Source organism: Stegastes partitus, unplaced genomic scaffold (genome assembly GCF_000690725.1).
Source record: "Stegastes partitus isolate 25-593 unplaced genomic scaffold, Stegastes_partitus-1.0.2 Scaffold350, whole genome shotgun sequence".
NCBI lineage: Eukaryota > Metazoa > Chordata > Actinopteri > Pomacentridae > Stegastes > Stegastes partitus.
This window is the reverse complement of record NW_007578081.1, coordinates 371709-397803: the sequence shown is the minus strand read 5'-3', so window position 1 is coordinate 397803 and position 26095 is coordinate 371709. Positions and strand designations below refer to the sequence as shown.

At 42.1% G+C, this 26095-nt stretch overlaps 1 protein-coding gene across 1 annotated transcript in view; it reads left to right on the top strand.

Moving 5' to 3' along the window:
• Positions 1-5970: 5970 nt before the first annotated feature.
• The window catches only part of edar (ectodysplasin A receptor), a 40350-nt gene continuing 20225 nt past the window's right edge, over positions 5971-26095 (top strand). The window contains exons 1-3 of the mRNA XM_008284186.1: positions 5971-6113; positions 18168-18233; positions 23474-23593. Coding sequence (XP_008282408.1) covers positions 18183-18233; positions 23474-23593 — 171 coding nt within the window. The 5' untranslated portion in view covers positions 5971-6113; positions 18168-18182. The remainder of the gene's footprint in view (positions 6114-18167; positions 18234-23473; positions 23594-26095) is intronic.

Genomic DNA, 26095 nt, shown 5'->3' with positions numbered 1-26095 from the left:
CCCGTGTGTGTTGTTTCTCAGCCATGACTGCCTTTGCTTTGCTCGTCCACCTGTTCAGACCTGCTCTGCTTTCACATTCAGGAGGGGTACGGCGTGATTAAGGCGACTGTGTGTGTGTGTGTGTGTGTGCCTCTGTCAGTGTGTGTGTGTGTGTGACTAATGTGACGCCTTCCTGGTTGAGGGGTGGGCCCACTATTTACCACCCACGACGAACAGCAGAGAGTGGACTGCTTAAGCATACAATGAGAAAGAAGGGGGTTGTGGGGGGGTTGCAACCACATTTACATTACTGGAAACACTGGAAACTGTTGTACGCTGTAAATCATTTTACCTCAAAGTTACAGCACGGCAAAGGTTTTCATGACAGTATTGTGATATAAACACACACATCGTCATTCTGTATGTACATGCTTATAGAGAACAAGTGAAGCTTTCAACAAAAACACATAACATAATGAAATGCGGCCCGGGGACTGAGCTGCACGGAGAATGAAACGCTGGCTAATTTATTTCTGAAGTCCCCGTGCATGGCAGTACGTATAGCTGCAAATTAAAAAATGACAGAAAACAATGAGCCACGGAAGACTCCCAAATCCAGAAAACACAAAATGCAAGAGGGGGTTTTAGTCATTTTCAACCTCAAGTGAAATCAAGGTCAAACAATGGGCTAACTCGAACACTTTGAAGCAGTTTCTCAGCTCCCCGTGCGTTTCATCAACAGAGACGTGTCATTTCTTTTAGCTCTATTTGTGTCCCCGTGGCTGCAGAACAATGCTTCAGTAATTCAGCCTCTCAAAGTATGTGCGTTGTTGTTGTTGTTGTTGTTGTTGTTCTCGAGCCTTGATTCCGAACGCCTCACTAGTGCAGCAGCCCACGAGTGCTGGCAACGAGCCCAAATTCATGATGTCTCCCTCCCTCTTTATCATACCCACTCATGTCCTATGCCCAGTGTGTTTCATCTGCCTAATGCAATTCTCCACAGCCAATGATTCAGAATTAGAGGAGAACTACGGGGAGAAGTGAACAAAAATGATTATTGGATGAAAATCCCCTCAATCTATTTAAGCAGGATAGTTAGGGCTCCCTGTAGGACGCAGTGCTGTCAGTAACAGACAAAAGGTGGATGCTGCTTAACCAGCGGACGCGTCAATTAGGAGTGATAACTCTCCTTTTGGTGATACAAGGGTTAAACAGCTCTGTGAGATGTCACTAAGACCGACACACAAATCTAACGGATGGACATTCGCTCCACATGCTTCAACAATGCAGCTGTACACGTCGATCAGCCACAACATTAAAACCACCGACAGCTCAACTGAGTGCCGCTGAGCATCTCATTACAATGTGATGTTCTGCTGGCAGACCGTGGGTCCTGGCAGTCGTGTGGACCCTGACACATACCACCCACCTTAACATCACCGCAAAGCACCACCCCCGCCCTCATGACAGCAGCTTTCTCAGCCTCCCGTGGCAGGACAGGACTCCCCGCTACGCCACAAGAAATGGCTTGGAGAGCATGTCAAAGAGCCTAATGCACCTTCAAATTCCCCAGATTTCAATCTGATGAGCATCTGTGGGATGTGCCAAAACAATCCTGATCAAGGAGGCCGTCCGTGTCCCGATGGGTCAGAGCTGTTTCTGCTGCACAAGGGACACCTGCACAGTATTAGACATTGTCACTGGTCAATGAATGCATGTTGTGGTGGTAGATATGTGAACGTTGTCTTGATTTAATGTTGTAGTGATGCACTTACAGAAATGCGTGTTATATTATTTTCATATACTGCAGTCACACAATATTATCTGCATAATACATAATACATATAAGTCTTAGAATTTCACTTTTACTATATTTAAACCCCCCTGTAGGCGCTATGCTCGTTGGCCTAAATATTCTGATACTGCATTTTTTTTTTAAAGGTAACCGAGTGGTACCCAGAGTTCTTCAGACTTGGCAAAACAACTTAGTTACACTTGGGCTCTTGTGTGTTTCCCATCAACTTAAAGTGTTTTATGCTCCATATTTAACATTGCTGCAATAGCATTACTGCACATTAAGTTTTATTTCTGCAATAAATGAAAAGAAACACATTGTTTTTATTACTGCAGTGTAGCTGTTGTGAAATTGAATTCCGTCCTTTGGGAAATCCTTGTTACGATGATTTAACTCTGGACTGCGTTGAGCTGACCTCACCGTCATTTACAGCCATAATCGCGCTGCTGTTTTCTTCTGCATGAAGTTAGGTATCTACAGGGTCCACCACAGTTTCATAGACTTCTCTGTCATCCTTGTCTTTATCAATAATAATCTAATTTGTCCCATCATGTCGCAGCAAACACCTGAGTTCTCCCATGGATTGATCAGAAGAGAAGTGAAATCTTGTCTGCCTGAGCCAATCAAATATAATGATTATGCAGAGTGTCTGTGTGTGCATGTGTGTGTTGGGGGGGTGTATCCTTTCTATGTACCTATACCATACACCTCTCTCTCATCAGCCAATGCCTTTCGTTCATGCAAAAGTAGGTTAGCTGACACGGCAGTTACCATGGCAACCGGCTCTTTGCTTCCCCGTCGAAGAGTAGTTAGAGGCTGCATGCGTGTGTTCTCGCAGGCGACGTACGTGTGGGAGATTTACAGGGGTAATAACAAGGTCATCGAGTCTGTCGTAGGTGGGTTCTGTGGTGCATTGTGTGTGTTCCGCAAGACATATGGCAGACGTCACGTCAACGGGAAAAAAAAAGGGAAAACAATTACTAGCAAGTTCAAGAGATGATCTTGTAGATATTAGTACTTCAGATAATACTCAAAAATATCTGCTCAATTTTACAGTTTTTTTTTTAGAGGTGCTCTAAGTGTGATGTGATGCATGAGCTTATGGTTCTCTTTATTATTTTCTGTTTGTGTGGAAGCTGGTTGCTGTGCAGTGAATAATGTAGAAATATTTTTTATATTGTCACCATAACCCTGGGATTCAGCGGTGACTTTTTATGCCCAGTGGTTGTGGCTGTAAATATTAAATATGAGACACATCAGACATCTGCCATTGCTTTTTTTTATTATTATTTTTTTCTATATTACATCGGTCTTTGAAACATGTCGAACCATATTTTAAACATCCGGGGAAGAGTTAGAGCCTTTTCAGGACACATTAAAAAGCATGAGGAAGTTTTTTCTTTATTTTTAATGATTTTGTTGTAAGTTGAAGTCACCCTAGCTTCATTACACCAAGCAGTAAATTAGGCCCCCGCTGACTGCTGTCTTCTCAGAGCTGCAGCACTTTGATTGGGAGTAAAAAAAATCAGGATAAGCAGCCAGTGACAGCTGCTTTAAAACTCTGATGTCCTACATTAATGCGTGGTGACCTTAAGAAAACTTGGAGGCTCTAACTGTACACCAGCAACGATTGCACTGATTCGCCGAGTAATTCTGCAGCTCATTTGTTTTGCATAGTTTCTCAACACCACACCAATAGAATAAAACGTAGGAAAATAGCGTGAGGAGAAAATACTGGGTAAGTAAGAAATGTAAGTGACAGCTAGCGCCTTGTTATGCTATTCTTAATGTTGTAAAGAGTGAATGTATATGTTGACATGTGTCAATATGTCCCGCTGGCTCCCAAACATCACATAATACAAGATCTATGAGATGAATACGCTTCCTTTTCTATCATAGTTTATGTCTCGAAATATCATAAAAGAAAAATATTGCACAGGTTACATATCATATTTTAGAAAAGGCTGTAGGAGTAAATAACCTTTTATCTCTTATTATAGCTTCGTCCAGGTGTAGCATCTCTTTTGTCATATAGGTCATATTATTCCAATATAACGTTATTCCCCCATTTCACCTCATGCAAAGGTGTTTTTGTGTTACATCCTGCGCCGTAGTAAATACAGGTTTTGCTTAATGTGTGTTTTTGTCCGGTTTGTGACCGAGCAGCCATCATTCTCTCAGCAGAACTCATCACTCTTCTTGTTATCCTCTCCTCATCCTCTCTTTATCCTCGCTTCTCATCTAATCTCTCCTCCTCTCATCCTCCTTTTCAGTCAGGAAGCCCTGGATCGACATCAATGAGACTCGAAAGGAGGGGGAAAGACAGAGAGGCAGCGAGAAGAAAGAAATGAGACAGAACGATGTAGAGAGAGGAACCGAGTATAAACGGGACAGAGAAAGTGCAAAAAAAAAAAAGAGAGAGAGAGAGAGAGAAAGTGACAGAGAAAGAGGAAAAACATTCGAGATAAGGAGAAAAAGAAAAATGGGAATGAAGCAAAGGACAGAGAGACAGAGAGTGAGAGGGAGAGTAAGTAATTACAGGACTCCCAGTGTTTTCAAAGCCCCTCTTTTATCTCATTCTTCCTGTGTGTGAGAAAAAAAAGAAAAAGAAGAAGAAGTAGCGGAAAGAGACAGAAGGAGGAGGAGAGGAAGACTAAAGTCCAAGCTTTAGTCCAACTCAGACATCAGGCACCAGCCAGCTACATCACAGACACACTCAAACTAATTTATGCCTTCTGTTTCAAAAACATTTATCATCTGAGAGTTGGCGTGTGTGTGTGTGTGTGTGTGTGTGTGTGCAAGGTTCAGGTAAAGCACTTTAATGGCACCATTGTCAGTATAAATATGCCACATTTTACTGACCACAAAGGAATATTGACTTTTTTTCCCCCTTGTTCTTCTTCTTTTTTTGAACTATTATAATATTTATTTATTCATCTGGCCACTGTTGTCCTGTTGTCACTGTGTACTGAGCATCTACTGGACCAAAAACAACGACAACTACACAATTGTACTGTCTCTGGTTGTGTGGTAAAATGCAGAGTGGTAGTAGAGGTAGTGACAGCATTAGTATGGACTGCTAAAGCCTCAGTAACAGCATTAGAACCAATCATAGCAATTATAATGGCAGCTGTAATGGTGTTGCATTGATCAGTATATTTGAATTTAACAAACAAGCAATTTTGAAGACGTCATATTTGATCATGGGAACTTGTGATGGACATTTTCCAACAATCCATCCATCATCTATACACCGCTTAATCCTCACTAGGGTCACGGGGGGCTGGAGTCTATCCCAGCTGGTTCAGGGTGAAGGTAAGGGACACCTGGACAGGTAACCAGTCTATCACAGGGCTACACTTAGAGACAGACAACCAAGCACACTCACATTCACACCTACGGACAATTTAGAATCACCAATTAACCTCAGCATGTTTTTGGACTGTGGGAGGAAGCTGGAGAACCCGGAGAGAACCCACGCTGCATGCAACATGCAAACTCAAGATTCTGGTGCCCCCACCGAGACACGAACCGGCGACCTTCTTGCTGCGAGGCAACAGTGCTAACCAACTGCGCCACCCTGCAGCCCTGTATTCATTCAGAAAAGCTCATTTATTTATTTAGTAGTATTAGTAGCAGTATTTAATATTAAAGTAGGAAGGCAATGAGGCAGGTAATAACCCTGTACATGGGTAGTATTTGGCCCAGGAAGAGAAATAATTTCACTCACTGGGTTGGGTCAAATGAACAATCAGCATTTTTGGATAAACAGTAAAACCCAGGTCCTGAGCCAAACCAGTCCAGCAGATGTTCTGTCCCCCAGTGACCCAGTTGTGGTGATCAGCTTTAAGTTATTATCAATCAAGCAGTTTTTTTGTTGTTGTTAATGGAGACAGTGTTTTTCAGGGTTACCTCGCTTGTTGATCTTCTCCTTGCAGCTCGCTGTCTGCTGTCCGGACTCCGCTGCGCTGCCACGTGTGAACGCTAGATGGCGGGCTCGAGTCGTAGCCTGCAGCATGTTAATTGCCCCCACAGAAAGTCAGTCTACCTGGGACACGTTAATCTGTGTCTCATTCAGGGCGGAGAAAACTTCTCACTTTTTTTTTTTCCCTCATCAAGGAGGAGCCTGCAGACACACCGACATGCACCAATGTGGAGGCTGAGACCCAACTTGGGCTGCGCGGAGTAAAGAAACTCTTAGACAGCCAGTCCCTCGGCGATGCTCAGCCGACACCACGCCACACATTGATCACCGATCGCCAGGATTGATCGCCCGCCAGCTGATCCCGCGGTGCAGAGCAGAAGCCAGACCAGTGTGCCCCCCTCTCCGGAGCTCCAGGTAAGACGTGTGAGCAGCTCCGCTCTCAGGAATGCAGGGACGGATTGCTGCAAGACTTCGGGGAAATTCCTGAGCAACACTTTTTTATGCCAAGCAAACATGTGCTTTACTGTAATTTTTTTGTACATCTAAGAAGAAACATGCATGGATTGTTGTTGTGATTAGTGAGGGAAATGTAGGCTTTATGAAAGAAGTGCTGAAGATGCAAGAAAAAACAAATACAGACTTTGGTTTATGATGACTGTGAGTCAAAATATGCAGAAGTGTCTTAAAAGATCAACACAGAAAACCTCCTCTCTACATACATCTAAACACCTGACTGACTCTGACTTGCCAAAGTATGACTCTATGGTTAACTATGCAGATGCAGAGTAGTTGTAAAGTGCATGAGAATGGAGAAATACATTTCCAGTGTTTTGATTTGCATGGATGTCATCTTACAGAAATGCATTTTTAAACCGTGTGTAAGTCTAAAGCATACCATCAAACTGTTCTGAAGTACGTGAAAGGTTCTGTACGTGTTGGTGCAGAGGTTTTTAGCCCACGGTGGTAGACAAATTAGATTGTTTTTCATTTTTCACATCACTGGAGTTACAGTTTGGGCCTCAGTTGCTTTGTGACAAGGCTGTGATTGTGAATGTTGAGCAGGCAGCCCCTGACTTTGTACTCTAAGTTGTGATTGTATGAGTTTTGTTGGAAAAAGCAGACAGTAGCGCAGGAGTTTGGATAGTTCATCTCCTAATAGAGAGTAATTATAATGCTTTTCATTAATAACACGTCACATCACATCAATCACGTGTCACTTAGTTTGAATAAGGCTCTTCTTTTTGGCCGTCTGTGTCTGAGCAAGTGTGCGTTTGTGACCCTGCACACCTTTCTCCTCTGTCTGCATAATTGTTTTCTTGGTGCCGCCTGACTGTCCCGGGCCCCGGGGCCCCCGGGGGAAGTCCTGCCCGCAGACAGGCAGCTTGGCCCGGCTGGGGACATGCCGGGTCCTGCCGAGCCTCTGAAGTCTGCTGGCTGGCTTTGAACTGAAGCTGCTGGAGGTGGAAATCAATCCGTCTCTATCCCCCCTCGCTCTCTCTCTCTCCCTCTCTCTCTCGCTCTGTCTCCCTCTATCTGAGCCTCTCTCTCCCCCTGCAGCCCCCAGCGCAGCCCATCTCTGCTGCCATTGAATCTTTCATGTTCACAGGTAGAAAGGAAAAGGAGACGCAGAGAAGAAACAGGAGGGAGTGTAACTCATCTTCAAAAGAAGTTAATATGGTTTCTGAGGATTAAAGGGATGAAGGCAGAAAAACTAACAAAGCCTGTGCCTGTAGTCATGATCATCCTATACTACGCCGAAGTGAATAGATAATTTGTTTACTTACTCGTCGCTCTGTCGCTTAACAGCGCTCGCTATTGGAACCCACACAATGACTCTATTTATTTTGGAGTAAAATCGGTGAAAGGCGAAGGGATTCTTGTGTTTTCCCTGTGAAAGTTAATGTTGAGATTTATGTAAGATGTCACAGCTGAGACCAATCCACACAGCATATCCCTTTCCTCCCGTGGAGAAATTTATAGAGCTCAGGAGGCCTTCTGGGGTTGAGTGTTTCGTAATGCCTCACACATCTAAGAGGAAATTCAACAAAACACGTCATTCAGAGTTTACTTATAGAAGTAAAGTTATTTCAGCTCATTATGTTTTTCCATGGCATAATTTATGGTACAACTGTTTGGCGGAGGCTCGTACCCACGCTGTCCCACCAGAACCAGGAACATATGCAAGAGCGAATGGATCCCTGCACACTTTGTATGATGCTTAACATTATTCTAATGGGTATTTGTAGGGATGTCGGACTTTCAGAGTCACATTTATCTCCATTTGCATCAATTTTCTGTTTTTACATTTAGAAAAAGCACATCTAGACTTTACTCAAATGCTTCTACCCAAGTTTTGTTGCATTTAAGTTGGGCTTTGCATGCTAGTTAGTAGCTCACAAAACTCGCATTGTTATTGACAGTAGTATGCTTACTGTAGGTATGCAGAAAACAGGCAAAGTGCCAGAATTATTTGCTTTAAGTGATAAAACACCGGCTGTAAAACTGTAATCTGCATTTAAGAATGTTGAGTATGCTCAACACGTGAAGCTCAAACCAATGCACATCCACTTAACTCTGCAAACAAAAGTTGTTTTCTGACAATATAACCCCGGCTTCTTTTCACAATTCTTAAAGTGACTAATCACTCATTACTCTCAGTCGTCAGGACAGGCAGAGCAACAGCTGAGGACAGAGTAGTGGATCTTCATTGCGCTCCCTCGGGGGCTTCCAGGAGGTCCCCGACAAAATGAGAGGTAGCTGCGCTTCATTATATTTTAATTTATGTACAATAATCCCACCAAAGCAACATAAAAGCACAGAGCTTTTCTAATCATAGGTTTCGTTCTCACCGCTATTATTTCCCCATGCACAGTGCAGACAGATCAACAAACCAATAGTAAATCAACAGTTGAAACCTCACCACGCAGGCCCCGGGGAGCAAGTTTAATCAAATTGGGGTTTGTGGTCTAATTTGTGTTTACTTAGCAGCCCTGTGTATGAGGAACCTACTTCAGTTAGACATCAGTCTCTTCTGCACAGACTTTGTGGAGAGAGGTCTGGTGCTTTATGTCTTACGTTATGGAAAAACTGAACAACCGAGCGAGGTCTTGAAAACACACAAATAGACGAGTTTGTGCCTTTAAACGAAGTTAAAACAGACTGTTGTGTGCTGGTTGGCACCTAAAGGAAGCCTTGTGCACCGTGGCAGGTTTAATCTCCGGTTGAGATGTTTCTGCTCGGTGAGACAAGTCAGCTGGTGGGAAGTCTGTGAGGGATCAGCGTTGGGGCACCTGTGCAGATGCCTGCAGGATCTGAGGCGATAGCGTGATCCGTTTTACGCCTTCCTGATACTGCTTGTGGTGGCAGGCATGGATGTTTATGATGGTTTGCAAACACCTCTGAGTGAGAACTTTTAATTCTTAAAGTTTTAAATGGATTGATGAGGATTTTAGCTGTGAAGATCCCCCTTCTCTAACCACCGCACCCATCCAACTGTTGCTGGTGACAAATAGCCGGAAAACCCACAGATTTGTTTCAAGAGGTGTGAAAATGCACGACTACTTTGTGATAAATCTGGAAACAAACAGACAACGGCTGATGCAGATACAGTGACAGTTGTGGCTAAATTCTGGCCTGCTTATCCCGACAAATAATTCATTGTAGTTGATAAACGGCTTGTCCAGCATTGATTTGGACTCTTGGAGACTCGTTAATAGTTTGTTACAGCGCTGCATAATCAGGAATTACCAGCCAAGGTGACACCATAACTCTCAAAAAACAGAAATATGCTAATGTGCAGACTTCTTTTTTTTTGAGAGGACTGCATTGTCCTGCAGTCGCTCTATGATAGGTGTTGGTTTGAAGGAAGAAACAAGACATACAGTTGAATTCCAGGTTGCAGATTAGGCTTCCCACCTACAGCCAATGCAAAATAAACAGAGACAGACACAGAGACAGGGAGAGAGATGTTCTGCCCCAGCAGAGCTAAAGAGGGGAACAAGGGATCAAGGAGAGGAGACGATGAAAGACAGATCACCGGCAGGCAGAGAATCAAAGAGCCTGCTGACTGACTGGAGCTGCGATAGGTGTGTGATACGAGAGAGAGAGAGAGAGAGAGAGAGAGTGTGTGTGTGTTTGTGTGTGGTGTGTGTATGTGTGTAGGCATTTGAGACTTCTTTTCATGTGCCCTAAGAGTTTGTTTTTCCTGCGCACCGAGTGGGAAGCTGACAGTAAGTCTGTAATTAAAGCAATCAAAAGATGAAGAGAGATGAAGAAACATCACACATGCACACACACATTCGAAAACACATATTTCATTTAGCGCACTGAAATTATTGAAGGTGTGTTTCTATTCGGCTTAGAAATCTGCTCAGTGTTCAAGGTCAAGGAATTAAGCATGTCTATTTGAAGTTTTTTTTTTTTTCTGTGAGCTCTTCGGGACTTGTCTTGGTTGCAAATGTTTATGTGAATCCCAGTCTTCCTGCTGTACGTGACATCCGAGCCACAAACTCGCTGTTATAGTCGTATTCTGGTCTGATTTGTCAACTGAATATTCAAGTTGCAGCAAAGCGTGTTTTGACACTACTGTAAAAATACAGTTCCCGCTGATAAACCGTGGCGATACAGTCGGATAGGGTTGGAAAATATTGCTCTTTAGTGAGGAGACAAGGGCCAGCTGCTGTCTGAGCTTTGGGTCTGTCTCCAAAGTTGGAAATCACTTTAATCATGGGTTTATTTTCACATCAAACTTAGACAGTAATCATGTCGCAAATCAGACGTATTTATTTCCGGCTCATTTAGTTCCTCGCAAGTGAGCCTTGATGGCTACTTTGTTCAGTGAGTTTGACTTCCTTTAGGACCGATAAAGGCTTTTAAACGTAGGAGAGTGCAAGAGGAGTGGGAGTTACCAAGTTATCTCGCATTGCAGAAGCTGGATCATAATGATTAATGGGCTACAACAGACGCAGAGTCCTGTCTCTTTTATTTTTAAGATATTTTTTTCAATCAGTGAGATCCATTAGGAGAAGTTTTGAGAAAGCGGTGGGTCCAATTTGAGTGACAGGTCTGCCGCCACCACCTCCCCTGTATTTACTCTCCAGCTGCCTCCAAATCATAGAAGGGAGACAAAGTGCCAGCAGCACATTCCTCCTTCATAATTCACCCGAGAAAAAAAAGACAGTCGGGGCACTTATGATTACTGAGAATACTTAAATGACAGTGGATTCTTCACTGTGGATTTGGAGAATATTGAAGCCCCGTGCGTAATCTTTGGTGCGTTTGAAATAAGGTGCGATTCGTTGCTTTTCATGCAGATTGTAAATTATTTAGACGCCCTGACACGGGGCCAATGCACAGTTAATGACAGGGTGTTACGCTGAATGGAATAGTTTCATTTCTTTTCCTGATGATTAGAGACTCTTGCAGTAAGAATTTCTCTGCTATAATACTCTCGCAATTCATAATTTGGAATCCCACTGCCAGCATTTGCTTTATTCATCTGGTGGCCGTACTGGTTTCAAGCTTTTGTCATCAATTTACTTTAGGCAAAAGTTTCACATGAAACATAATGAAGAAGATCTAGAAAACAGAGGCTCAGCTGTCCAGTCTGGAAATACAAAATATACGTCAAAATGAGTCTTTCTAGAGTAAGTTGTTTACCAGAGCTGGTGGAGGTTTAAATGACAGACGACGGAAACTTGATAGAGGGGAAATCCACAAAGGTTTGTGGTTTTCTGCTTCATGTTTTATCTACAAACCTGCTCCATTGAAGTTTTATTACCAATAAGAATTCAGATAATTAAGCTTAATAATATCCCAGCGCTCGTAGTTTATACTTGCTACTGTTACAGCTAAGTGTTGGTTTAGCTGATGGGAAGTTGAGCGCAGCCCGAACTGAGACGCAGGGCCGCCGACTTCGTTAAACTTTACTGTAGCTGACCAACTGGAAATGATGTGCACTGTCTGTACCAGTTAGCTGGAGAATTTTCTGTAGACAGATGTTGAGTGAGGACAATAACAACATCTCGTCTTCTGTCAGGGGGCTCAGTGACGGCGAGTTTGACATGTACTTGCTTTTCGGTTTGCTCGGAAAACAGCAGGGGTTTGAGGTGTTGTGCCTGCACACACATGCAAACACACTCGCAAACAGACGGGGTTTAAAGTGGTCAGACTGCATAACATGTGTTTAAGGTCTTGTTTGGATTTGGCAGGTTGAGCCCTGGACTGTAAAAGGATCAAATAATTGGCTTTTCAGGCCTAGAGCTCCTCAGTTAGAGCGCTGATTAACTTTGGAACTTGTTTATGGCTTGGAATGGATTATGTTTGCAAGTGTGTGTTTGTGGCAGGACTGTGTTGACGTCTTGGCTGGCTGTTGTAAAACGACTAACATGATTATGTTATGAGGACATCAAACTGACAATGTCATCCTCCTAAGTTATGCTGGATGTAGTGTGTTTGATTGATTGATTACATATTTCTTCAATAAAACTGATCACCACTGATTGTCCATGAGAACACCTCAATCAACTTTTTAAATGTATCATTTAAATTGTCATAATTATTCACATCCTCGTTTTGACACAGAGAATGCATCATTTAACTGTATATCAGAAGTTTTATTGTTGTAGATGCAATGGTAAAAACTACTAGATACTGACAAAAATCATCAGCTAGCAGCAACTTTGGTCCGCCAATGTTTTATTAGCAGTTTATTCCTAACATGAGCATTTCTATTTATATAACAAGCCATTACGCTATGTTTAAGGATCAATACGTAATGTGAACCAAAAAGTAGAAGAAAGTTTCATGTCAATGTAAAACAGATTTTCCTTTTTAGAAATACCCCAACCCAGGATGACAAAGAGCCCCGAATCTGTGTGCTGCTGATTGGATTGTCATCAGAAATTAAGTGCTTTTTAGGAGACCACAAACCGTCCTCCGACCACACTCTTCATTTTCTGCATTGGTTTGCTTCTTGGCTGGGTTCCCTGGCCACTGATTGGCCTAATGCTTAATGGGGGCAGGAAGTAATTATCAGAAACTGTAATAAATATCCTTTAGGGGGTTAAATACTGATGGCAAAAAGCCCTTTCCCACAACATCCATCTGTAACAGCTCTTAATGATATAGAGGTAGGAAGACGTAGTGGGATGCGGAGACGGAGACGTAACATGTGTCCCACAGAAAGCAATGAAAGGAATTAAACCAGTGAGACAGAAAGAAAGGGGGGTTTAAATCACAAAAGGGCAATTTTAAAAATGGTTAACGCCATGATGTGGTCCAGGAAAACTAAATATCAATTTCCAAAAAATAAATCAATAAAAACCTTGAAGGATTTAGGGATGAAACATAAATTTATACCAAAGTAAAACCAAAAGTTGTACGTCAGCTCTGCCAAGCATAGTCTAGAGTACAACGTTTTTACATCCTAAAACTCAAGGGGGAGGCTTTCAGAAATATGGAATACTTCATACAAAGTGGAGTAAAGACAAAAAAACACCCTACATCAGACCAGTGTTTGGTGTTTGGAGCAACCTTTGAAGCAGCACCAGCCCTCCTAGTTACACTTAAACATGTTTTTAAGCTACTTGACAGTCACGTGCCACAGTTCTCGCATCTCATTGTCTCTCTTTGGTAAATTTTTCTGACTTTTCTTCAACTCAATCCAAAATATTCACCTCCTTTCTCCTCTTGTTGCTGATGAAACTGCAGTTTTTTATGACTCTGTATGTTTGGGGCCAATCCAATGACTCCCTGATGATATTAGATCATTTCTAAAAATCTATAATCCTGGGATTCATTTGCACAGTATGTCCTGTACACGCAATAAGTTTAATTTGAAGCTGGTTGGAGATACAACATCTACAAAGGTTGTTGGTCTGATCTCCCAGTAGGTGGCCCTGTAGTTGTGCATGTGCATACAATGAACTTGTCACTGCAGTAGTTGCTGCCGGTTGGCTTTGGGCTTCACCTGAAGGGCAGACGGATATTGTGAATTGTCAGTGAAGCTCATCGCGATCATGTGAGCGAGATGGCTGGTGACACCCTGTTCATCCTCGTGTTACATGTCTGCCTGCAGCCCTCCTGAGGCTGATGGCAGAGTTAGCGATGGTGAAGACATTACATGCAGTGGAAACTTTCCCGTTTTGGTCGGCCCACCACACGGCTCCTGCTGTAAAATTCTACTTCCAACTTAGGATTCATGCTGATTTGTCAGCGTGATTGTCATTCCAGTGATGTGACTATTATTTTCCACCAGTGACCCATGATGAATTACCCGTTTCCCATAAGAGTAAAAAAACAAACCAAAAAAAATCCTATAAAATGTCCTTAGTCAGCCAAGACCCTGCCGACTGATGAGCGGCAGTTTTTGCCATCTTTGTAGAAACACTGTGCTTGTAAATCTGAAGCATGACCACAAAAAATAGGCAATTATGAATAACAAAAGATTGACAGGCAGCTATGTGAGGAAGCCTGCCCCGGCTGCCCAAAAAGGAGGGCGAGAGTCGAGAACTACCAGGAGGAAGGCAGTGGCTGTCTACCTAGAATGTGTTTGTATGAGCTGATCTATGGGAATTTCCATAGGCCAGCCCCTCCTTTCACCTACAGGGTCTGAACATCCCCATTATGACTTTTAGCAAACTCTGTCATATTTGGCTGTCAGATTTTGGTACAGTCCATTTCAATGCAGATTTAAATCCGCTTTGAAGTTGTGCTCCGGATCCTCAACGATATTAAGGCATTATGCTTGTCACTGTAGGCCAGAGAGCACTGACGGACGACGTCTTCTTCTGGTCGTGTTGATTTGTATTGTGTGAATTCCTGAGGTCAAAGGGTTTGTTATTGTGCATTTTTGTAATGAAGCAGAGTAAATTGTCTTCCCATCGCTATGCGGCATTTCATATGGGATTTCTTCCGCTGACACAAAGGGCAATCAAACGCAACCCAAATGAAAACCAGAAGACGGAGCTAATGGAGGGAGGGAGGCTGCGAAAAACGTCCGCAACTCATTCAGTCCAGAGGATGTTGCAAAATAAAAGAAAGGCCTCTGAAAATCTTTTGCTATCCAGGAAGCTGAATGTGATGTAAACGTGTACTGGGAGGCTACCCAGTACAGTCGCTGGGTTCTGCCGGTGAACTGAATGCACTCCGCTTGGTAATGACACGGCTAAAGACAGAAGGGTTATTTATCAGAGATTATGTGATCGTTAGAGGATTAATACCCTTGGGGGGCAAAAAGGCTTGGGCTGACTTTCATCTCAGACCTGCCCCGACAGAGAGAGAGCTGAGGTTAGAAAGACAGAGGGAGGGTTGAAAGAGGTAAAGCAGACTGTCAGAAGACACCAAGAGTCTTCAAACGCAGCCGTGCTGGTGTATGTGTGCGCAGGGTTTGTGTGTGCATCACTTTAACCCCATAATGAGTAGCCTTGAGGGGGTCCATAGCCATTTGGCAGTTCTTCATTTCCTGATTTGAAAAAAAAAAAAAGAAGGAAAAAAAAAAAGACGCAGTATCTGCCCTTTTATCTCCTCAGCAGTGACACAAAAACACATACATGCGCACACACACACACACACATACCGGTTGTGGTCTTACCACAGGGACTCGCGCAATTAAGCCTATTTTGCCCTCAGAAGCGAACTCTCTATAAAACTATACATGTATGTGTTAATGTGTATGTGAGCGTGTGTTTGTGTGCGGAGGCTGTAATTAAGCGAGATCAAACCCTTGGGCTCGGAGAATTAGCCATCATTGAAGATCAGAAGGTTTTTCTTTTTTTTTTTGTTTTTTTGCTCAAGTGCGCGACATGGAAGAGTGAAATCAGAGGTTGGAGCCAGACAGATAGATTCTGACCTCAGATAGCAGATAATTGCGGCTTCTTCCTTTTTGTCTCACACACACACTCGCGCACACAAACACACTTTGATAGTCTTGACAACTTCTGGCGGATTTGAAGTCAACATGCTAAAAGGGAACTGATTTGACCCGAGGGCACATCCGTCAAAACAATAACGTGCTTTTATACGACTGTGTCAGCACATGTGTTTTCTGGTTTTCTGATTCAGGCGACTAAAACTACTTGGTAAAGATTAGGGAGTGATTGCCTTCATGGATGATGAAAACCAGCGCTGTCTGTTGTTACAGACAGTACTGTTGTTAATTTTGGTGAATGCATCTTGATGACATACCAGTTAATCTGATCCACACTTAAAAGGGTATCATGGAACAATGTGAATTGATTTTAATGAGTGATTTTAATGAGGCCACACACTATTCTGTATCATGTCTCCAATGACTAATGCAATACTCAGGATTCAAAACAGGATCAGGGATTTTTAGATTCCCTTAAGAGAAGCATCATTTTATTCTATTGTCTACTGTTGGAGGAAAAAGTCATTGGATTCAAAACATCTTCATATAAAATGATTGACTGTTTTTAGCCACAAATGCACTTAAATTAGAAATCAGTGAAAGTGGTCAGGTAGTGCGGACGCCCCACGGTGCACTCGCTGTAGCAGCATAATCGGCTCTTACAGTCGCTTCGAGATTGCAAGCGAGTGGATGTGATGCGGGTGAGTTATGTGCAGGGTTTAGGGTGTCTCAGGGCCCTCTATAAACACACACACACACACACACACACACACTTTCAATGGCTATAATATCTGCATACACAGAGCCGATTGTGTCTTGTGTTTCTTTCATGGCATATGTAGCAATTAACCGTCAGACAAACTGCACCAGAAGTCGACTCCATAACAGTAATTACAGGTATATTTGTGTACGTCTGCAGCGTGTGTGCGAGTGTGAGCGTGGGGAATACTTAAAATCTGCTGCTGCAAGTGTATAGGTCTGCGTTTGTCACCGATCCAGACATCGTTTAGCTGTGAAGATGGGAAAAGTGGATTGAAATAAACACTTTCTAATTACATTTTTGTAATTTTTTTTAAAAGCTGTTGCTCTTCACGTCTCATGTCCATGCCCCCTATTCATCATTACCAAAATTGCCCGGAACATTGACTTGTAGTTTTCTGTGTTATCTTAATGGCCAGAAGATTAATTAGTCCCGTCTGGTGAATTAATCAGCGGGTTCTGCGTTTGATTTCCCGGGCCTTATTGATACTGATAGAGTATTGTTTGTTAGTTCAAAGTATTGAATGTGACCATGTAATTACGTGTAGATTAGACGCAAAACATAAATGAAAAGAGTAATTAAATATCCGCCGTATTTGTGGAAGAGGCCTCCGTGTTTCAGGGAGCTGACAGAAGCGGCATTAATCACATGCTCTTACAGCCACACTGCTGCACTGTCAGGGACCACACACACACACACACACACACACAAAATGCAGCATTGTAGACCGATGCAGGACAAACATACAGAAAATCGCAGGCGTGCTCTTGCAGACACTTGTGCGAAGAAACAAACGTGCGCTCACACATCGCCACAGAGCATTTTCATTTATGGCACACTGAGAGAAATACGCACCTCGTTTTATGACGTGTTGCTATCAACAGCATTAAGAGTGCACCCAAACACACCCATCCCATCGCAAATAAAATCATCTCTTATTTAGTGACTTCTCAGCTTTTACAACCTGCTGGTCTCCCTGCCAGAGTTGTGAAGACGGTTTTCGGCAGGGGAACAAAGAATTTTGAGCTCGGTTGCTAAAACAAACACACGATGGTTTAATTATGCTTCACCTAGCATCAACGTGAGAATCACAGCCACTGTGATGCAGACTTTTACTTTGTTCTACCTTCATTTTATACCCTATCCTAATACTTTGTGTTGTCTTTTTGCTTTCGTTTACCCCCTTTGTTGAATATTCATGCTGCTGTAACAATTGAATTTCCCTCTGGGGGTTTAATAAAGTCAGACATTTAATAAATCAGTAACAGCAACCTACTATAAACTGAAGTAGAAATATTGATATAATTTATTATATACTGATATATATGTAGGTTACACCCTTATGTAAAACCAAATAAACATAAAATATTAGCACTTCAGCAGCATCCACAGGTGTCAAATTGTGCCTGAAAGCTGTTTTTACTGGCGTTCCAGCTAAGCTTGGGGTTGTAAATTTTTTTTTTCACCCTAATGCAATAGAGTCATAACCAAGAAAGAGACGTATAATTAAATGTTTTTAAGTGATATCGACGTCGTTTGTGGAAGCAGAGGAAGCCGGTGGAGATGTGTGTCTGTAGTCGTGAGTCAGAAGAATGCCATTCGCTCTTCTGCTGCTATTACATGTTTATGGGCAATGACGTGATGCTAACAGGACACTGAACTCATTGAGGCCACACACACACACACACACTGACAGCACTACTGTTGGCAGGAATGCTGAGATTCATGACTTTGCTGTTTTATAATTGAAGTTTTGTGCAGAAGCTTGAATACTGGAAATGTTTGTATGAATATAGTGATTAATGACTGTTTCCGTTTGTCTCTCTCTCGCCTCCCGTAGGAACAAGACGCAAAAATGTCAGAGAGGAGAGGTCAGAAGAAGTCCGTCTTCCTGTCCTCATTATTGGTGAGCTTTCCAGCCGTCCTCGTTTACAGTTCTTTTGACCTTACTGCCTTTAAACTTTCTGCTCAACCTCCCTGTTTTTTTTCTGCACCCTCCCACTTCTTAACTTTCACGCTGCCCCCGTCTTTTTCCAAAATCATCACCATATTTCTAATGTCGACCCCTCAGAAAGCCTCATTAGTCCAGCTTTTATGAATCGCAGCCACAATCAACTCCACTCTTGGCACTGCGTCCTCCAGACTTTGTGGTGTTGTGTGCCAGCAGCTTGCACAACTCTGCAGCACTTGTACCAATTAGTCAACCTTCGAGTGTTTCAGAGAGCAGATACCTTCATAATCTGACCTGGAATCTAGAGATTCTCTGCTTGTTTTGATGTTGAAACCCACTGGCACTTTTCCCGACAGGCCCCCTCCGCATTACCCTCCCTTCCTCTGCCGCTTTCTTCTCTTCTTGCAGGCTACCACTGGAGCACTTAGGGGTATTTGGATTAAATTGCCATTCAGTGACCTCAGAAGTAAACACATTTTAAAGCCACTTATATACACTCCAGGTTCAGACCGTAGAACAATGACAAATTACTGACAGTCCATTATTTTACTCTTTTGAAATTATTTTATAATACAAAGGAGACAGGGCACTCCAAAGGGATTTTTTCTCTGTTTACACTTCCTGTGTATTCCTTCTAAATACTAGTATAAACTGAACTTACAACAGTAGGACCCACAGGATGCAGGACTTGCAGATGGTGGTGCCTGAGCAAATATCTTTCCAAAGCATTGTGACATAGCTGGCTGTGTGCAACTGGCATGGTGTGTTTTTCCACTTGTGGAAAAATATAAAGGAGAAGATAATTATGACAGACAAACAAAGTGCACACTGTATAAGCAATGTGTAAACACTGGTTGCAAGTAATTACTTGCTAAATACCTAAAGTGACCCTTAAATGTGTTGACTTGCCAACGATGAAAAATAGCAGCGGATGTGTCGCACAGCTTGATTGCTTTCACTCGGTCTCCGCTGACTCCAGAATTTAAATGGAGATTTAAAGAGATAGGATGCTTCTGTTGTTAGTTACAAACTAAGTAGCTGGAGATGTTAAAGGGGCACGCCGCCAGTTTCACTCATGAGATTTGGTTTACTCCTCATAAGGAGCAACGCTCCGTCTGTGAACAATTGTTCTGTGCCTCTGAAGGAGCTTTCCAAAATCTGATAAACTAACACAATGTCTATATTACAAACTGGAGATGCAGAATTGGAAAGTTGTCACTTACGAAGCAGGAGGCGTCGAAAGAAAAGATGAAAGTGGAGCTTAAAGCAAGTGTAATTCAAGTGTCAGACCGAAATGTGTCACAGTGACACTACAGTGCAAATCTGATTACTGTCACAGTGAAGGTTGCAAAGCTGTGAGACGTCTCTGTTTTTTGGCCTGTTCTTTTCTACTGGCCTGAAGCCACATCATGCAAAGTTTCTTCAGGTTTACACATAAAAACAGCAACAAAGTCCATGTTAGGAAATTAAAGGGGGGACGGTGGTACAGACTCAATGCATTTTCAGCCTTTTTGTGTTAAACATACAGGGTTGAGTGCAGGAGGAGGAGCTCATTCGTCATGAAATACCGGCGTGCTAACGCAAAAAGCAAAACATGCGTTCTGATAACACGAGACGTGACTTGGCCTGTTATTCACATGCAGCTTTATTATACCAGCTTGGCCGTTTACCAGGAGGCTGTAACATGTGGAATGAATCCTGTTTTCATAACATTTTTACACTTTGTTGTGTTTATTTTCATTTTTAGTCACGGTTTTGTGTTGCGGTTTATTTTTTATTTTCAGTCGCTGTTTTTTTGGCACTTGTCAGTCATTTTCAGTCACTGTTTACTTTTGTTTGCACTACAAAATGACTTGGTTAGGTTTAGGATGAGACAGAGCGAAGTCTGAAACATGCTAGTCAGGATATCTCAACCTTTACCGCTTTGATTTTGACCTCTAAGTGGCTTCATTTAAATGAGAAACCCATCTTAATAGAGATTAGAACTCATCAACTACTGAGAAAAAATGTTTTCTTTTTTCATCAGGTCATTTTTTTGGTAACTCTTCATTACAAAATGAAAACTGAAAGTTCAGATTTGGCCCCCGAGCTGTGAAGAGTGCATTAAATCACTGCTGACCTGTATTTGCACTAACTGGGCTTCAGGTGTGTGAGCTACGGGTCACTCTGGTTTGGATCTGGGTTAAATTAGACACAGATTATCTGGCCTGAGATGAGTGGACGGATACACTCACACACACACACACACACACACTGTATATAGACACACACACACACTAGCAGTGTAAATGTCTATTTATACAAACAGTGCCTTGTTGTCTGCTCACATGAGGTGGTTGTGAGGACGAAGAGAGAGAAAGAGAGAGGGAGGAAGATGTTATTAAAACAATAGAAAGAAGATGGAGAGACTTAGTCATGCACTCATTTACTTTCTCTCCATCATTTTCTGGACTGCAGATGATTTTATAAAGTCAGTTAGTTTGTTTGGAAAAGGACAATGTGTGCTGGTAAAGCTATAAATACCAGCTGCTGCCTATTACAGTGAGCCACAATGACACAACGCTGCATCTCACACACACACACACACGCTTCCATCACTTCAGAGGACATTACAATGACTTACATGAACTTCCTAAACATGACCATCACCTTCTCATAACTGTCCTCTTAAACCAGATCTTCACCTTAAGATTTATTGATTTGATCCCTAAAAGAGCAAACAAGTCCAAACAACACACTGTGTCCCTACAACATGAGTAACACAGGCACAATCACACACACACACAAATAGGCAATTGCTGGCGTTGTGCAAACTCTGGTGTAACGTGCACACAGCTAACAGCGATCTTCCCAAAGCCAGCTGCTTGTACGGAATAAATCAAGCGTCATTCCCAAATCGCTTCAACAGCAACAAACAAATGTACACAATGGTGCATTTTTTCTTAATTATAAAGGAAACACAGATTGAAATATGACTGACAGACCAGCAAACTAATCCTCAATCATCAGTCCAACTGCATGCTCGACGCAGCGCAGCTTCTTTGATGACATGCTTTAGTGTTTTTATTGTAGGACGGATCAGGATCATCCTGTTTATCCAAGTGAAACACCTTGCTTTAATAACAACTGATTCTCCAGATCCAATGTTCTACACAGACAGATCAATGTTAATTATAAGGTTTGTCTAATAACAACAACAAAAAAAATCAATTAAAAGGTTTGATGATATCTGAACTATATTTTCTACAAAGAAAGTCAAATTAATTATTTAGTTCTGTACTATTTGTCTGTAAATCAGACAAAATAATCATGAGACTAATTATTCTGCTGAGAGATCCTGGTTCAAATAAAGGTTAAGTATAGTACGGATCTTTGATAAAGAAAGGAATGTTTTCAAAAGCTTTTAAATAAAGACATCTATAGAGATGTAAAAATACAGAATCATAATAGTTTCATATGTTAAAAAAAGTGTGTTTAAATGATTTATTTTTATGTATGTGTGGTTGCTTTAGCATCATGATGTAGAATTGATAAATACCAAATTAATTATTATTATAAAACCAAGAATAAATTAATACAAATAAATATAACACACAAATTATGTAAATTATGTACCAAGTAGTTTTGCTGCCTAAACTTAAACAGTGACTGAAAATGCAAGTAAAAAAACAAACAAGATTCAAGTTGTTTGTTTTTAATGCTAATTGTAGCTGATTATTTATTATAAAGGGGCAGATTACATACGTTTATTCTTCTTTCTGCTCTCTTTTATATTCAGAAGTTGGAAACTATTGAATTGGGTTTGTTTTATCTTTTTGTTTTGTCAATGAATGAAATAAACTACTACTGCTACTACTGCTACTACTACTGCTAAAAACAATACATATTTAATGATCCCTGATGGAACTGGGACTCTAGTCCAGAGACGCTGCTGTAGTCTCTCATCTCTCTAGTTCCTGCGCTGGGATAAGTCCATCCCGCCTCCATGGAGCTCTGTTGCTCTTTGGAAGTGAAACCACATGGCACCGCCACCATTAAACGAGGTGATAACATGCTACTGGCTTCCTTGAAGGTGGAGGAGGTCACCTGCTGCGGATTTCTATAGACGCGATAACAGCTGATAACAGGCGTTTAACGGGCTGATAACGACCAAAGCAGGAGCAGAATTATCTCAGCGTGTCCTTGCAGGGAGAGCAGAGAGTACAGTCTGGATCCCTGATATTCATCGCTGGGTGTTTTGTTGCTCCTCTTATATTTTCACTCTCAGTGGGCTCGTTTTTCACTGTGATATAAAGTCCTGCACCTCTGTGGAAACAGCACGGCTATGACTGGAAGTAGAGGGAGCTCAGACGTGGCTTCTGTGCAGTATGTCAGAGTTATGACGCCATAATTCATATGCGTAAACACAGCCTGCAGTTCAGCCGAAAACTCCCTAAATTTTTGTCACATGACTGGCTTCAAGGTTATACCAGGGAGCACAGAATTAAAAAATAAAAAATAAAATAACAAGGGTGGTTAGAGCAAAGGGTTTATGTTTAGCAAATGTTTAATTGAGACATGACTTGAAGCTCAGATTTCATTACAATTAGATTACATTTTTATTATAGTACACTTACTTGCTTGTATTTTTACTTATATGTTGCTGCTGTTTTACATTGTACTTATTATTTATTAGGCTTTGGACCTGCGTACCAATTTCATACCACAAACATGTAAATGTGAGCTGGCATGATAATAAAGCTCCTTGAATCCTTAAATCAGGGACCACTGGGTAACTAAAAATCTGTTGATTCTTTTTGTTTTTGGTTCTGATAAATGATTTTATGAAGTGATTTTGTTGTTTTTTTTCAGACAGCATGCCTTTCCAACCTCCTAGAAGGTTTTGTGATTTAGCGGATTAATCCAGTGCACGTTCTGCATTTCTGTTGATCCGACCAATTTTATTATTTATTTGTTTTGATATGTGTTTTTATTTTAATAATGTTGTTTAATCATAGCAGGTTAGATTAGGTGCTCATCCGGATCTGATCACAAATCCCTGTGGAAGTGCCTTTCAGCAGTTATCTGTCAGCAGCGCTGTATGAATGCGATTGCATCAGTGTGACTGGCGTTTTGGTTTTCACAAGTTATTAGTGCTGTTTTTTAGTTTTGTCTGACCCTCACTCCTGTCTGTCTCTCTCTCCCTGTCAATCCAGGTGTGCTGTATGTTTGCTAGTGCAGAATATTCCAGCTGTGGAGAGTATGAGTTCTTCAACCAGACCAGTAACAGCTGCCAGGCCTGCCCTCAGTGCCAGCCGGGACAAGAGCCGCATATGGTGAGCGTGCACGCACACGTGATAGCCATTCGTTTAGGTCATTATTCTGTTTATTGCAATAGTTAAATAGTTTATCGTGTACATTTTAAAGTAGGTTGTTGCGGTGAACGGGCGGAAGGAAGCAGGATGAATGCAGAGATTCTATATCACATTGCAATGTTTAAAAACTGACAAATAGCACGAAGATCTGACATTATAAACCTACATGCCAGCTTCGCTCAGACCACCCACAATACGCTCACACGCAAACCCACAGAGAGCACACATAGCTGCACGGTGAAGGGTGCCCAAATTCAAATGAACAATTTCTTTCTGGTTTATTGCTCTCATTGACTTCGATGTGAAGGCATGCATTACAGTGAATAACTTGCAGTAGTCACAGAGTGATTTAGCCTCCGTCAGTCAGTCTGCCGACAGCCAAAGCAAACAGAGCGCAGGTAAATGCTCCAGTGGGCACCCCGGGGTGCCACGCCCTCTTAAGAGAGACAGCTGCACTCAAGGGTGAATAGAGTGAAAGATAGTCACGGTAATTTATTTGGGTGCTGCAAACTTTTGATATTGTTTTATATTGCTTTTTATATCAAGTATGATGCAGTTTATTGCAGATTTTTGAGGGTCTTCAGACAAACTAGAGCTGATCGACCTGCACAAACATTTTCAACTTATCCAACCACTTAGCTGGAGTTGAGGGTTTTTAAAGCTCAATTTTGAACGGGGAATAACTTGAAAAGCTCAAACATGAGCAATAAATTTACACTGTGAAGCTCTTTTCAGGCTTGTGCTGTGTTTAAAGTGATCGAGGTTTAATCTAATAAGACGCCGCTGCAGCTGTTTCAGGAAAGTGGTGCTCATTCAGACATGAAACTGACGTGTTCAGATGTTGTCAGATTAATGGAAAAGGTGCTTGTCTGAAAGGGACTTTTTACATTTGACAAAACGTGCATGACAAAAAGAGGAGTCACGGAAATTTCAGAGGAGCCTTTTTAGTAGGTTGAGCAAAACAGAGGACAATGTTTGATCTCACACTTCATTAAAACCCTTGAATACTTTGTTTTAAGTGTGTATTTTTAACACCATAATCAGGACTAAATAAGAAGAACAAATGCCTTCCAGGTGATATTTATAAAGACTTCAACATTAAGTTTCGTCAGGTCTGTGTGTGCGTGGTTCGATCTGATTTGATTTACAGCGAACAAACGACTCGCTGTGTTCACATTCAGACTTTGATTGGTGCATGAAGCATGTGATATCAGTTTCTTCCAGCTGAGCGCCGTCCACCTCAAACCAGCGACATAAGCTCAGACACAAATTGTGCATGACATGATGAACCCACAAACCGCCCAACTCCGCAGCTCCCCTTAGCTCTCTGGGGCGCTGCAGTAGTCACTCTGACTGCTCCCACAGCTCAGATCTCAGGCGCAGCAGGCAGCTGTTAGGGAGAAGCCGCTCTACACTCCCCGCTCAGCGCTAAACATCCGGCGGACAAAGTTAGACAAACTACTGGGCGGAGCTAGTGAGGCATCCAGTCATGAAAGAGAAGGCTTTTCTGAGGAGTTGAAACAATTGGCTTAAACGTGGCTTTGAATAAAGTTTGTCGATTTTAATGTTTACAGCTTGTTTCGTTGACTCAAAGTGGACAAAAATGTAGTTGCAGGCAGCACATTGGTTAGCACTTCACATCTTTGAATCTTATGGGAGGCCTTTCTGTTGTCCCTGAGGTTGCATGTTGTGGGTTTTCACTGAGTGCTTCCTCCTACAGTCCAAACATATTAATTGATGATTCTAAATTGGCTGGAGGTGTACGTGGTCGTCTGTTCCTTTGTGTCAGCCCTCGAAAGGATAAAGTGGATGGATGGATGTTTGCATTGGAACGCTCCAAAGCCGTAGTTCTTTTCTTCCTTCCTTTCTTATTCCCTTGTCTCCTTTACGTCTACATGCGATGCCAAATATTCCCACTGTTTGTTTTTTTCCTTCCTGTCCTACTTTCCCCCCCTCCTTCCTGCCTTGTCTCTCCTTAAGCTGCTCTATACTTCTAGTAAGCATCCCCAACAATGCGATGAGTTCGGACCTGTACAATCAAATGATTTGCATGTCTTTCAATATCGGAGAAGCTCGGTCTGATAAGAACGCAGATCTGTCATAAAGAGTAATTTAGCCAGTTGTTAGCAATCGAAACTAAAAAAAAAAGGAGTTTAATCGGTGAGATGAGAGCCCCCTTTTGCACTTTCTCCCGCCGCTCTGATCCTCTGGGTGCCGCAACCTGTAATTCATGCGTTCCTCTATTTCCCTGAGCTTTCTCATGTGTGTGTGTTTTGGCACGCTTCTAATCTTGGGATAACCATAGGGTTCCTCCTCACAACAGAGACTTCAGAAAGTACGTGCCCACACACACACTCACACAGACAGCGTACAGCACATCACACGACGACCAAGGCATCCGCGACCCCTATTTAATGTACATCTTGAATCCAGATTTCCGTGCTAGTTTACACGAATGTAAAC